The 15006-nt window shown below is 32.7% G+C and overlaps 1 protein-coding gene across 1 annotated transcript; it reads left to right on the top strand.

Moving 5' to 3' along the window:
- Positions 1–2893: 2893 nt before the first annotated feature.
- Positions 2894–12126, top strand: LOC127860972 (uncharacterized). The gene is made up of 4 exons (XM_052399305.1): positions 2894–2990; positions 6023–6049; positions 6434–6478; positions 8011–12126. Exon 4 carries the CDS (start codon positions 8139–8141, stop codon positions 10185–10187), a length of 2049 nt encoding a protein of 682 aa, XP_052255265.1. The 5' UTR covers positions 2894–2990; positions 6023–6049; positions 6434–6478; positions 8011–8138; the 3' UTR covers positions 10188–12126.
- The last annotated feature ends 2880 nt before the right edge of the window (positions 12127–15006 follow it).

Below are 15006 nucleotides of genomic sequence, written 5' to 3' on the forward strand. Positions count from 1 at the left end.
TTGTTCTACGAAGACATTTCTGACATTATTTATCTTCATTTATCAATGACAGTGCAAATAAATACCCGTTTCCATTATCTCTGACAGTTCATTATAATCGATTTTGGTATTGATTTAAATGACATCAATCTGAAAGTATAAAAATTGCCTGTCCTGGTTAGTTTTTGAAGATTGACATAAGGAGATAATACGATCAGTGAAGGTAACATATATGTTATTTTATCACTTATTCTTCTTCAATGTAAGCTAAAATGCAAAAGTGTAAAACTAAAAAATTAAATATAAATCGCTTTTATTGTTTCATTTAAAAGTTACTTTCTGCTGGACCGATACTGTAGATTTGATGAAAAATAACTATTGGGAGATAACATGCGAATTCGTCCTGAATATATTAGCGTGCGTATGGGGACTTTTTACACAAATTAAGGCTTTATTGAAGTACAGCAATAAATACATTACATGTAAAGATTTCTCAAAAAGACAGTAATTAACGAAAATAAGGTTAGTTCTGTGTTTAAAAAAATATATTATGAGTGTTATATGAAACTTTTCAAGCTAAAAATTGCTTAGTAAGTATGAGCTAAAATCTGTTTTGGAATACAACAATATTTAAAAAAAATAAAACGAATGTCATATTGATGGCGATCTCGAATATTTAGTTGACTTATTGATAATTTGGGATTTCAAATGTCCGAAATGCATTCTGTATATCAAGGGACTATAACAATGTAGAAATATTTGTTTTTACATTTCACTTGTATTTTACACTCCGTTATCGATGAGGGCTTTTTGTTTCTTTAAATGGACCCTTTTCACAGATTTTGGCATGTATTGAAGTTTGTAATTAAATGCTTGAAATTGATAAATGTTAACATTGGAACTAAATAAAAAAACATATTTGATGCTATTTTCCCCATCCCCCCTTGGGATAAGATTTACTTGTGATTTGTGATTTAAATGTAGTCAACTTAACTTTAACGCCTTTTTACCAATATTTTTATCGCAATGCAATCTGTCGTAAACCGTCAAGAAAATGGGTAGCATTGCACAAATCAAAGACGCTGTTTAAACAAGCTGAAAAATCGACCATAATTGCATTCCATATTAACCTTTATTATTTGCATGGTGCATACAATGGTTCAGCGTTATATGTACAGAGGGATTAGTGTGTTTCCAACGTCTATCGAAATTCTATGTGATTGCAAAATATCACAGTACAATCAGAGAATTATTTGTGCAGAAATACGCCGAAATTGATTATATTTGGGAAAACGCGCAAATATGTGGGTGCAAGCAAGATGACTTATTAAAAATCCTTTCACAATCTCATATCGTACCTATCGTTATTATGTCAATGCAAATTGATGGTTAAACTAGATAAGAGTGGTGATACGGATATTCCTATCGAGCGTAAAGGATTAAGGTGCTGTTCTAATTATGGAAGACACGTGTTATTGACTTTGTCAAAAGCAAGGTTATATAGTTAATGATCGTTGTCTAAGTAATTAATATTTCATAGAAATTGACCACACTATGCCTTGGCTGACTTGTGAATTACAATCAAACCGCTTCGGGGACGTATTATTACATTTATGCATAGCTACACCGTTTCTTGTTGTTAACAATATATTGCATTAAGTAAAGAATATTGGTAAATCTACGTATTACTTTTAATGTATCGAATACATGATATACTAATAAATTGAAATTTCTTCGGCGAAAATCATAGCGCGATGTGTTGCCGAATAACTTCGGTGTATGTGCGATTTACTTTTTATAAAAGTTTGTAGGCAAGTAATAAGCATTTCCACTGTATTACGTTAAAAATATTGTTTTTAATTTTCTGAATCATTTCACCCGATCATATTAAAGTGTTCAAACATTTTGTTTCAATAAAATATAAAGTGTATGTATTAGTTTTCATGAAGTGACGCTAATGATACTGAAAATTGTGTTTTGTGCGGATGACAGTTAATGATTGTGATTTTGATACTATTTTTTATTGATAGGTCGTAAATAAACTTTTCAATTGTGATAATTCTTCAAGAAATGTTGTTGAATGTGAACATACGCAGGAATTTAATGTAGCCTCAAATCCTTGGCACATGGCTTCAAAGTACACCAGTTTGAATGAGGGCAACGAAAGGAAAGACGATATAAATAAGCTTGATTATGAATCAAAACATTCACGAATGGACACAAGCCATGGACAGGATAGGAAACAAAAATATCAAACATTTGCAGTAGGCGATGAATGTGTTGACGAACAAAACGAAGACATGAGTACAAAACCGAGGAGAAGAAGTATACCCGACCGTGGTCATGGTACATACATACAAAATAATTTTACATGCATACAACGTATTACACTGTTTTTGATTACTATATATTTGACGTTTTTATAAAATGCCAATTAAAAATTCAGATCATTATTTAACGCTCTGATCATTACCTACATGTTTTCATTTATCTTTCTGCAATTTCAGACCTAAAAAACGAAAAAGCAGCAGAGCCAGCATTTGGCGTTAAAATGAAAGTGCAGTCATGGCGAAATACGAATAAATGTGTTAGTCCCAATCAAGTTCGAAAGTCGAAAAGCGGTAAGAATCAATCAGCTTGTCAGCAAATTAGTTAACAACAATTACCAATAAATAAATTAGATATGCAATTAAACAGCAAAAATATTTACTTTACATTAACAGACGGATTAACGTGTTTCATTGTTGCAGAATCTGAATTGAATTTGAATATTCAACTTCAAAACAAACAGTTAACACCTATTGAAAACATAGATGAAGGCTATCCAACTCAAGTAAATTATGTTGACGATGATTGGCGGTCTAATAATAACGACAACAACATGGACAAATATGACGATAACGCTGACACAGTCAAAGGAGCTGAAACCAGTACCGAAGTTCTTTCCGCTAAAGACAGTGCGTCGCAGATCAACACAACTATATATAAAGCGAAAAATGTCATTGTCAGTGGTATGTCTACCTTTGATTCAGTAGTGTTTAGTTTTGAAGTAAGCGTTAAGCGTAATTATTCCTTTAACTTACTGTTAATGAATAATGCATGCAGTTTCTTTTTCATTATTAAGGAATAAAACACAATAGGCGAACACATAATGGCTAAGATACGTGACTCTTTGAAAGTAATTTGATTATGTATAAATTAATTCGTTAAAACGTTTGTATTTCGTAGAATGCAATGAGCATTGTTGTGTGAAAACAGCAATTACAACAATCCAACATTAACAGTGACACAATAAGTCATTTTATAACACATAATATGATAGAACTTTATTTAAAAAAAATAATCATATAATTGTCAAGTTAGACTCTGGCAAGCTTTTTAACGCTTTAAATGAAATGAAACCAAAAACATATAGATAAGTAATAGATTGGAACGCAATGTACGTTTGTGTCGTCAATTTACCGGAATTTTAAGTCAATCAATATACTGCCAATTAATTGCTTATAATGTATTATAACATGACACACATTGTTTTCTTTGTAATGTAATCATCAATTTTTTCTTAGACATGTGTTATTTCGATTTTTAATGTTCCGTATTTCTAAAACAACATTGAAACGTCATGCGACGTAACGCTATGAAACAACTTACCGCATGTACCATGGCGTTTGGTTAAATATTATTGTATTTGTTTATTTAGAACACGTCGGAATTTGTTTCACACCATAATTTATTTAACTTGTTCCAGAACCGTACAAGATAAGTTTTGATGCAAAGCATCAAAGGGCGTCGGGAATTTCAGTGTAAAAGGCACTCAATGAAGTTACATGGAACGATTTTTTTTCTAATGTAAATATTAATATATTGGCCGATTATTTTAAACAAAATAGAAAAAGATACTGGTATAACCATTATCTATAATTTTGTGTTATAACCCCCAAACAACCATTATTTATGATGGTGTGTTATAACCCCCAAATAACCATTATCGATGATTTTGTGTTGTAACCCCCAAATATTTCATAGTTCATTTTATTTACATAGGTTTCCTTTTTTTACTGGCATGCGTGTGCAGTTTTCATTAATGGAAAAAGACTGTGTAGGTTTTTAACAATCTGCTTCATCTTGTAGGCGTAATTTCATTATTTTCTCAACTTCAAGGGGAGATGATTCTGAACTTATTCTTACGTTGCTCATTTACGATAGGGGTTGAGTACTCATTGATATGAAAACACTGTAAAAGTTTGAATTTTTTTTTTATGAAAACTGTAAATTGCATAAAGAAGCTGCATTTCACAATACTTTGAAAGTCAGTAAAAGATCAGATTAGGTTTATTGCTCCGATATTCATCATTTTCAATAGGGTTCGAGTAATACTGATATAAAAACACTTTTGGAAAACACAAATTTGGAAAGATTCAGACGAAATTTGTGAAATCTTTTAAACAAGTGGAAATTGTTTATTTGGTCAAATTTAATAGAAAAAATTATTATTGTCCCGATGTTTCTCATTTTTAATGAGGTAAAAATGCTCATTGATATAAAGACACTGTAAGTTTGGAAAGAATCTGATGAAAAATGTTGACATAATCACCTTACCAAGCAGTTTTTCACTTTTATTTTTAAATTCAAAGAGACATAATTCTGGACTTATTGTCCGATATTGCTTATATAGAGAGTTTGGGTTGGGTCCTCATTGATAAAAAAAACCTGTGCAAGTTTGGGAACAATCGGATGAAAAATTTGGCCTTCGAACAACGATTTCAAAATTTTTCAAATTCTAAGGAAGATAACTATGGACGTAATGGTCGGATAATGCTAAAGGGCCCATACCACCTGGATAGTAACACGTGTCGCGCTTCGCTCTCTATATGTGGTTCTTAAAAAAAAACTCCGAGGAGTGCTTGACTCTAGGGAAACGGGTTGCTGGGACACAGCTCCTCCTTGATAAGCGGCTGCTTCATTTATCGCAACTCATTGTTACAATCAACAATACGTGTCGCGCTTCGCGCTCTTTATGTGGTAGGAATAGTACGTCGGGCCTATGATAGACAACCATAAAAATACATGGATAATAGATGTGTTGTTTGTATTTATTTGTTAATATAAAAACACGTGCATTTTTATAAGATATTTAAGTGATGTAAGAAATTTTAATTAACGTTGTCACCACGCGGCATCCATTAATTTTCATAAAAATGTCCAATTGTAGTAAAATGGATTTTAAAATGTCTACATAAAATAAAGCTTTATTATATTTATTAACCTGACTGAACAAAATTGCCAGCTGCCGAACTGTTCCGTTCGTGCCGGAACCCAGGATTGAACCGGGGGCCTCTAGATGATTGTTGCGTAAACAACTTCAGTCTAACGCTCTCCCAAATGAGCTATTCCGGCTGACATCATTTATGTACTGCTATTTGGTGAAGTTGTGTATAGCGATCATTATTATATGTCTATTAATAAACTAATACATTGTACCACTACGCCTTCCAATAGACTTGCTTGCGTGATAGGTCGTCAAATATCGTACTACATTGATTCTCCACTAAATAAACAAATTAGAAAAAGCCACAAAATTAATATATTTTTATTATGTTTTGTTTTTATACAAAACCAGAAAGTTTTGCGTATTTGCCCAGTCCTTGTGATCTTTCCCCTGTGATCAGTTGTGGATCAGTTATTAATTAAAACAATAAGCTTTGCTTTATTGGCAATAAATGTTGTAACAAATGTAATAGGCACAAATGCAGTACTTAGTTACACTTATTTACACAAAAAATCACCACTATGCAAGATATTCTTAAAACAAAAATATATACATTGATCCGTTAAATAACTTCTCCTCTCATAAGCGAAAAAAATGCATTACATACTAGTCGCCGCTCTCCAGAGCGACGCCAATGAGTATGTTCGCCAGATGCTCGGTCTCAAACATCAGACGATATCGAAATCATATGCCTTTTTACTATGGAAAACATTTTCACGTCGACTTATCCGATCACAACTTTTTAAAGCCTGTTTCCGTGGTTGTCTTTTTCAGGTCCAAGATCAGAAAACTCTGTAATTTGTAAGTACCATATATTGAGTGTGAAAGAAAAAGTAACTATTCTTTTACAAGCTAAAATAAACTCACACCGCAGAACGATAATATTACATCATAGTGCATGCTAAATATGCAATCGGGCGATACAAGTGAAAGTGTGTGCTTTATTCCTGATGTGTGTTTCTATCACGTAATTATGATATACTTATATAGTGTCTTCTTTTATTAAATAGCATCAATAAAAATTCAAATGCGGACGAGATTTCATGCATTGAGACCATAACGTGATGGTTTAGTGATTTAACAAATCATAAAATGTTATATACTATGGATACTTTGCTTTGTTAAGTTGTTTCTGAATGTTTGGAATACATTTCTGTTTTAACGAAGAGAATAAAATCCTTTCAGCCTTTGCAAGAACTACTTGTACTGAGGCCTTTGCTAAAGTTGCAGGTATGTTTACCGTTTTATATAAATCAATTAATGTTAGAGTGTATTTATCGAAAACCTATATTACGTGAAATGCATAAAATGAGTTCATTATCTCATTAGAGTATTAGAAACGACCATATATTAAAAACATTTCCTAATTTATGTCTTCATCATATAAAAAAAGAAGGGATTCAAAAACATTTAAAAAAACTGCTTCATATCGAAAGTTCTTCCATTCTGCTTGTGTCTCAAACGTAAGGTTACTTGTGTATAAAAAATAAAAAAAATAAAGTAGAATATAAAGTAGATGTGTGGGCGTTTTGTCAAAGGTCAGTCTTAACACCACAGTGATGCCCTATTTTTGCCAATAATACTTTACGGTTTTTAAATCCAATGCCGTAATCAATATTTTATGCTTAAATTGCATTGTGTGATCTTTCAAATGATTGTGCACTTCGCAACCAGCGTGTTATTGATTTTCTTATTCATTTGCCAAGCATACTTATTCACATGAAGTATTACTTACACGTGGAAATAATGTTGCTAATGTGTGCCTGAGCGATTCGGTAATTAATTGTTATCAAGTCAAATTATTTTTCTCTTGTATTGGTTTTATTCAAATTACGATGATATGATACGATGGGGTAACTGTTAATTTACATTGCATTACCATGTGTTTTATAAATACTTCTGGGGTAAGTGTTTGATTAGGCTGGCCATCAACCGATTTCAATTCATGTGCTTTAAATTGACCATCCCAATGCAGTGAACCCAGCTCTAATCATTATTTTATGAATGTTGTATTGAAGTGTCTTCTTATATATTGTTTGTTATTGTTTTTCTTTCTATAAAAAATATAACTGAAAATAATTTCTCTTCTATATCTTAAATTATCCAGCTGTGGTCACACTGCCATTGATTATTTTCAACTGAGATCCTACACCGAAGATATTGCTATTGTACATGTAACAATTCTAAGTCATATGAGAGAAAATATGGTATACCATCTGTTTATTCTAAGAAATTTATGGTTCAACCTACGGCGCGATTGGTACACTCAATGTTCACCTTGAACAACGTGGTTTCTGTCCCCATTTCCTTGACGTTATTTTCCTCAAGATTATAATCTCCCTTGATTAGTCGACCGACCTTTGAGTGCCATCGATATTTCAATTATCAAATAATCAAATTCTTATAAACAATTAAGGGTTGTTTTTGGACTTGTAAAAGTAATAAGTCGTGCAAAAAGTTCTCTTACTCCGGAAAAGGCAGCCGTTTCTCTGTTTGTCCTGGCTAAAATACACTATGTATTCATATTCGAAACTTGACACAATGAGTCGCAAAAGAACATATTGTCAACCTTACACTGATGCGCATGAACGTTATATGTAATAAAAGACTGGTCGTTAAGAAGTAAATAGCAAAGAATTCAATAAGTTTATTAAAATTAGCATTAACATGTATATCAACACATGAAAGCATTCCGAAATTGATCGGTTATGTAAAAACATTGAGTTATTATGCTCTATATAGTTTAAAATTATCATTTGCAGGTCAAACAGAGCTTGTACTAAGGGCTGTAAAAAATGAAGAAACGCAAGAAATTTATGGTATTCGAACAAATTTGTTCTTCAAAGCGGTGCATAAACTCCATTGTCCAGGACAAGAACAAGTGTTGATTATGAAAGGAGATGGTATGGGTTGTGACTACACCGCTAAAATGATATTCGCAATTGAAAGTTCAATGAATAAAAAAACTGGTTATTACCTTACAGGTGTACCTGATTGGGCTATCGCTAATAGCCACATAGCTGGCTTAGCTAATGACGGTGATGATATACGCACACGTGCTGTTGTTTTGATACTTAATGCAAATTTACACGAATGGATGTATATCATAGAACACGAAATATGTCCGTCTGCAATAACAGATGGGACCCTTACAGTGATAATGACAACAAAAGATGAAACTTTCGATGACAAAATCAAACACCTTGTCTTGGATGCCTCAAATTACGATGCGCTTCCGACGGAACTAGACAAAGCGCACGTTTTTGACATGATGGCAAAATTAAAAGGACCAGGAACAATAATTTCAGGAGATACTTATAAGCCCAATGAAGCTTCAAAGCATCATTCGCACCCAACGATAACCACGAGTAGCAAGGAAATAATGCTTAAGAGTCTTGGAACTCATATGTGGATTCGCAGACTTAAAGCCTTCTTTGCTGGAACGATGGAAGAAGGATCTCTTTTCTTCAGAAAGCCAGACACAAATCTTGTTAACGATTTCAGAATCCTATTAGCCAAAGGAATAGATCCACAGGTCTTGTGCTTGATTATTACCTATGTGTTTGGTAGATTTGATCTCACACATGCAGAATATCTTCACAATTCACAAGCTAACAAAGTAATTCAAATCAAATTTGCCCAGCCCTCAAAACTAGTGACGAAAAAAAACCAGTACCCAAGATACAAGCATATTGCAAAATATTTTAATACCGGTTTAAGACAGGGCTTAATCAATATTCGGGTCGGATTGAAACAGGTCCAAGATTCTTTGCTTATTGATAAGGAATCTCAATTTGCTGGCGAACATATTCGAACTTCATTTATGGTGGCTTTGAATGAGGTTATACCAGCAGGAATAATAGAAAGTTGCGACGACGACTTTTTATTCCATTTCGTCAGAAGTGACGAAACAATCGGGGCTTCCGAGTATGCTTTACTAAGAAGTGAAGAAGGATTTAGGGCGTTCTTCAAAAGAATGATGTTCCAATGGAAACAGAGTATGAAAACGTGCATTGAACATCCAGTGTTGTTTCGGAATTTCGAAGGATTTCTCAAATACATAGCAACTAAGAAGCACATGCGTTGGAATATTTTATCACAACTAGAAAACAGCAAATGTTCCCTTTACTATGGAATGGACAGTGGTGATCAAGGTAAAACACCTACAGAAATCATTCTTACCGACGGCAAATGGACTCAGAAGAGAAACAAGAGAAGCTTGCGGGTATTTACCCAGGAACAGGAAGCATACGCGTTAGTTCACGCAGCAGAACTAAAAAATGTACGCATATTCGAGTGTTTGGTTAAATACGGTGTGCCAATAACACAGGAATCGTTTTCTGCTGCACTCAAATCAAACAGTGCCGACATTATTGAATACTGTCTTAAGGAGGCTGCGTTCAACGACAAAGTGTGGACAAATTGCCTTTATGAATGCATAATCATTAATATCGGCTGTTCTAAAACCAATATCAATTATCGTATTTTAGAAAAGTGCATGTGCGCTAAAAAATCATTATTAAAAATGATATGCACTGATACCATGCCACTACTTCACAGAGTTGTCAATAATCAAATGATGTTAGAAATTCTCCTAGAGGGCACCTGGAGTGAACATGTTAATGTAAATGCAGTGTATCAAAATAAAGGTGACAATGGCACAACCGCTCTTGTTTTAGCGACCGAAGAAGGCAATCAAAGTGCAGTCGAGTACTTGCTCAAAAAAGGAGCAGACCAGAGGCTCACTGGTGTAGATGAGATGCCAATGTGCATTGCTGCAAAATATGGCCATCTGAACATTGTGAAAGCCCTAGTAAATAACGACAAAACTATTATTAAAGAGCCTGGAAACCATCAGGAACTCCCAATCACTATTGCGCGTCGCTGTGGATTTAATGATATAGTAAAATTCATCGAAGAAATCATTGGCAGTGCTTAATCTCTATTAAGGTACAATTTTTTTAAACGTTGTAATATTCGGGTAAGAAGCTGCCTTATTTGTTTCGAAATATAGATTCACAGGCTGGAGATGTGTGCTATGCAGTGTTTTGATGCAACTCGGACTAAGTATGAAGATACATATGCCCTAACATCGGTTAACTGACCCAATATGCGTTCTTTTGTGCATTTTAAGTTTTCGAATACGGGGGCCATACATCTTTTTGTGAACTACTAGTTTTATCTGTTGTGTAGTTTGTATATGAACTATTGTGCTTCATCTATTCATTAATTAATGCAGAGGTTTTTCTTTATCTTGTATGAACACCTTTGGTTTTGCAATGGTCGCTTCAAGAGTCAATCATGTTTTAATTTACTTTAGAGATCAATTTAGCATTGATAGTCTTTTGCCGTTTTGTATTTTATAACAAACTATCGGTTGGTTACATAAAGAATCTTCTGAATATCTTTTGGAGTTTCATTCAAAATTTATGTGACCAAAACACATATAAGTTTATATTATCTGGTGCTGTAACAAAAGACACGCATTACAAGGTTCATGTGCATTTCCAAGTATTGTATATTGCGTTTTTCTCAGTGCCGTTTAATGTCATAGAATATTTGCCATTAACAAAAAAGTGCTTGAACTAGATTGGTGAAATTTGCTGGATGGATAGAGGGCCCAATGGTAAATAAAATATGCATGTTATTTAATTATGTTTGTTTTCGTCAGACAAATTTGTGGTTGCCAATTTGTTACAGAAATAATTGGCAACACAAATTAAGACCCTTCGATTACTGTTCTTTTCTCTACAACATAACCCAGTGGTGCAGTAATACGGACTCAGGGTTTAAATTTTTCTTAAATGTCAAACGTTTGAGCCCTTACATTTGTTGTCTCATCAAATCTCGTATGAATGATTTTCATGAAATAAGGCGAAAATGCTTACGGCATTGAACCGATGCGCAGAAGGGATGAATCACTCACAGTCACTGTTATGCTTATGTGTAAAAAAATTAGAAAGACAATACTGTAGCCTCTAATAGTTTCGTATCCTCGTACTATTTTCTGATTTTTAAAGTTGATTAATTCAGAAGATGCATTATTCTTTAATGCTGGCTCAAAATCAAGGTCACCACTTCACGTTTAATTTAATTTCGGCGGGGTTAAATTTATTTACTTGTTGAATGTTCTTTTGACGAGAAACCTTGTTTTAAACGATAATATGTTGGATAAAAGTTGTGATAAAAAAATGACAAAAAGCTAATGCTTTGCTTGTTGATTATATGCATATCTTATCAAGTGTTTATTTTAAAACTTACGTTACTTATAGATAAAAATTTTTCTTGCATTATTGTGATGATAGATATTTTTTAATAAAATAACTACATAAGTAGTTGGACGTGTTTCATTCTTTCTCGATACCATTTCAGTAGAGTTATGCCCATTTGCAATATTTTAGTTTATATTTCCTTGTAATGGTTGTTGTTTTGTTTTATTTGACAAATAATTTAGCAATATGAATGGAAAGAAAGATTGTATTTCAAGTGAATACTAAAGCATGCTATTTTGCCATGTGTGTAAATAGCAATCCGTTATTACTTAAGCAAAAGTATATAAATCACAACAATGTATGTTCATTGCAGCCATTACACAAAAGTAGTTCTACGTTTTAAATGTAACGAAAAAATACGAAGATAACATTTCGGTTAACACTCACTTACTTTTTTGTATTTATTTAAACACCAAGCCTTAAATATGTGTCGTTGATGCATTTAAAAGATGTTGTTGTAGCAGAAGAAGATAATTGGAATGCTGCATTGAGATTTGATATGCTGTATGTATGGGGTAATTAATAACATGTATTATGGATTTTATTTCAAATAGGTAAGCTTGTTTTTCATGCATATGTGTGTTAAAGATTAAATTGTAAACTTGTTGCTGTTTCGGTTTCTTTTTCCTTGCATTTGTGCGTGTGATTTTATTTAATGGTTACGTATATTGTATTGCAATAGAATCGAAAACAAGCAAAGCCAGCGTGGTAGGGAGTGCTTGTTAATTAACAAATGAGTGAACGCTTTCCGACCTACCTCCGTTTTTTCGGAAAAATAGCATGCCATTTGCGCGCAATATTTCTTTTACTTTTGGGAAATAAGCAATACACCCTAATAATTGTATTGCGCAACAAACGAATTACAGACAGGTTAACCCATCACGTTGTAATGCGATTCAATATTAATTGATTAATTTATTATACACGGCTATTATGAACTTAAAAATTAGATTAATTGACTTAAGGTCGACCTTTTTGTTTCCAAAGAATTGAATGCTATATTTCTTGATTTTGGAACATAACTAATTTTTATATCAACAGACTTGCAAAGTGTTTTACAAAAAGGACCAACAAAGTCGACATCCTTATCGACAATATGTAGCACTTTATCTTTCGATGTGTTTTGGCAATGATACCGAAAATTTAAATTACAATACCGAGTTTGCGCAAATATCGTGCTAACTATGAAATTAAGACATGAACTGCGAATATCGAGCGTTTTTAAGAACAATAAGTACCTAGTTTATACCAGACAATAGACACATGAGTAATACATATGCAAACGGTTTTGAAAAAAATGTTAAAATGCTTATTCAAGGACGAAATCATCAATCAACAACTACCACTCATAACCGGATTATTCGGAATATCGCCGGTGTTGTTCTACACATTGCTGGAAATATAGGAATATGTTTATGTACCTATCCATTTGCTTAATTGATAATTTAAGTTTCAAAATAACATTGCTCAATTCCGTCGATTTCTCATATTCATGAATTATTCTAATAAAGTAATAAAGCAAAGTGTATACAATCATTATATATGCATACACATGTATATATTTTAATCCGCAAATGTAATGCAACAAACTATCTCTAATCGAGCTCATTATACGCTTTGTTTTTTAAAATAACTTCAATTGTCAGACGCCATCAGTTGCAGATAAAGGAAAAAACATGCTTATTTAAAAGCGAAGGATCATCTTATACAATACGCAGCTTAAGAGTGTTTGTTAAGAGTGTGTGGGAGCGGTGAAATTGCCTTCAACAAAAATTGATTCAGAACATACCTCAATTGTTAATATGTTAACCACGATTTAATGCTCGTCAATAATAAAAACAACAAAATCCATATCTGTCAAACATCTTCTATCTCGGCTTAGCATAATAAATGAACATGTAAATTATGTTAGTATATTCAGTCTACATGATTACGAAAGTACATGGGCATGTATTGCTATAAAAAAAAATGCCTCGAAATATTTGCAATAAAATTAACAGTTACACAATAAGTAAAACACTGTCATCAGCTTATGAGTAAATTAAAGTGCATAAAAAGTGATGCTCTTTTTGAAACTACTGAGGAATCATTGATTAATGTATCCTATACAACCCAAATGCACCGTGTGCAGTTTGTTCGAATCACTTTCGCATAAGAAACATGATTTATAATCAAGCACAATTAAAACATGCTGATATTGTGCTGGGTATAAACCATTTATCATGGAATAATAAGTACAGCCTAGTTTGAATTACACTACAAACAAGAAATGATATAGATGCATTAACTGCATAAGTAAGTTGTTACAATTTAGAACTACACTGTCTTAGTCCAAACGATAATAACACGGTGGTCATGAGTGATTTTACTTACTTGTGGAAAGTTTTGTGTTTATTAACAAGTGATTCATTGTTGTGCAGGCATTAATTGACATATATAGTAATCTGAGTTTGCAAGAGAACCATCATATTCCTTCAACATGTTTAAGGCCTGCAAATTGTAATGTTGACTTATCTTTGACAATGTTTGGGGTTCTGATGTTGTATTCCATAACTGCATTTTGTTTACAGACAGAAATATATAATCTTCACAGTACCATAAAAGGTCACGTATTTGAATTCACATATTAGATCATTAGACTATGTGTTATATTTGTGTTTTTTTCAAATAAATAGGAAAATCAATATTCATTTAACAATAGTTTAACATTTACAAACCATTTTTTGTAATATTTATCACATTCATTCAATGATTGTTTATACGCAGTTTGAGTGCATATATTTTCGCTGTTACAAATGTGTACCTACCTAATTTACTCGTGTTTATTTAAATATTAAACGACATTTTGCAAATGTGTTTGATCTCTTTGGATTTGGTAAAACACCATATATCAGAGGCATCATAAAATTGAACTTACAAAATAATCAAACATCTGACAAAAAATATCGTTTAGGGTCATACTGCTTAAATTGTACTACTTTTTTTAAACATAATAGCGTTTTGTTTTATAGTGTTAACCCTTAGCCTCCAAGAATTGCAATACATGTAAATGTTATCTAAGTGGTTCTGTTCTGTATGTAGTGCTCCACCGGAAAAGGCCATGTAATTCGCATCAGTTATCGAACATACTTTTCTTAATCTGCGTCTGAAATTTAAACAATATTTTAACACAGCGATTCGTGTTTCTAATGGCTGCAAACAATTTTGAAATAAAAGCTAAATAGCGTTATCCTTTAACAATTATTAAAAACCTCGACAGAGTCTATTTGTCCATTGCAGTTTTCGACTTGTATCAGGAATTATTGGCAAACCATTGACCACTTCAGAATATGGATCGTTTTGGGCTATACCGACAATCATCCATAAAACATGATTTTCGTATGAAATACCACAGAAATATTTATTTAACTAATGTAGTTTACTAAATCACTTAGTTGTGTGCAGATATTTAATAAGTTTGTTGACGTTTATTCCAAAATAGATTAA

The sequence above is a fragment of the Dreissena polymorpha genome, chromosome 15, assembly GCF_020536995.1.
Source record: "Dreissena polymorpha isolate Duluth1 chromosome 15, UMN_Dpol_1.0, whole genome shotgun sequence".
NCBI lineage: Eukaryota > Metazoa > Mollusca > Bivalvia > Myida > Dreissenidae > Dreissena > Dreissena polymorpha.

What these genes read in the sequence shown, in the direction of transcription:
- LOC127860972 (XM_052399305.1), top strand. Translation starts at nt 8,139, where the DNA reads ATGAAAGGAGATGGTATGGGTTGTGACTACACCGCTAAAATGATATTC.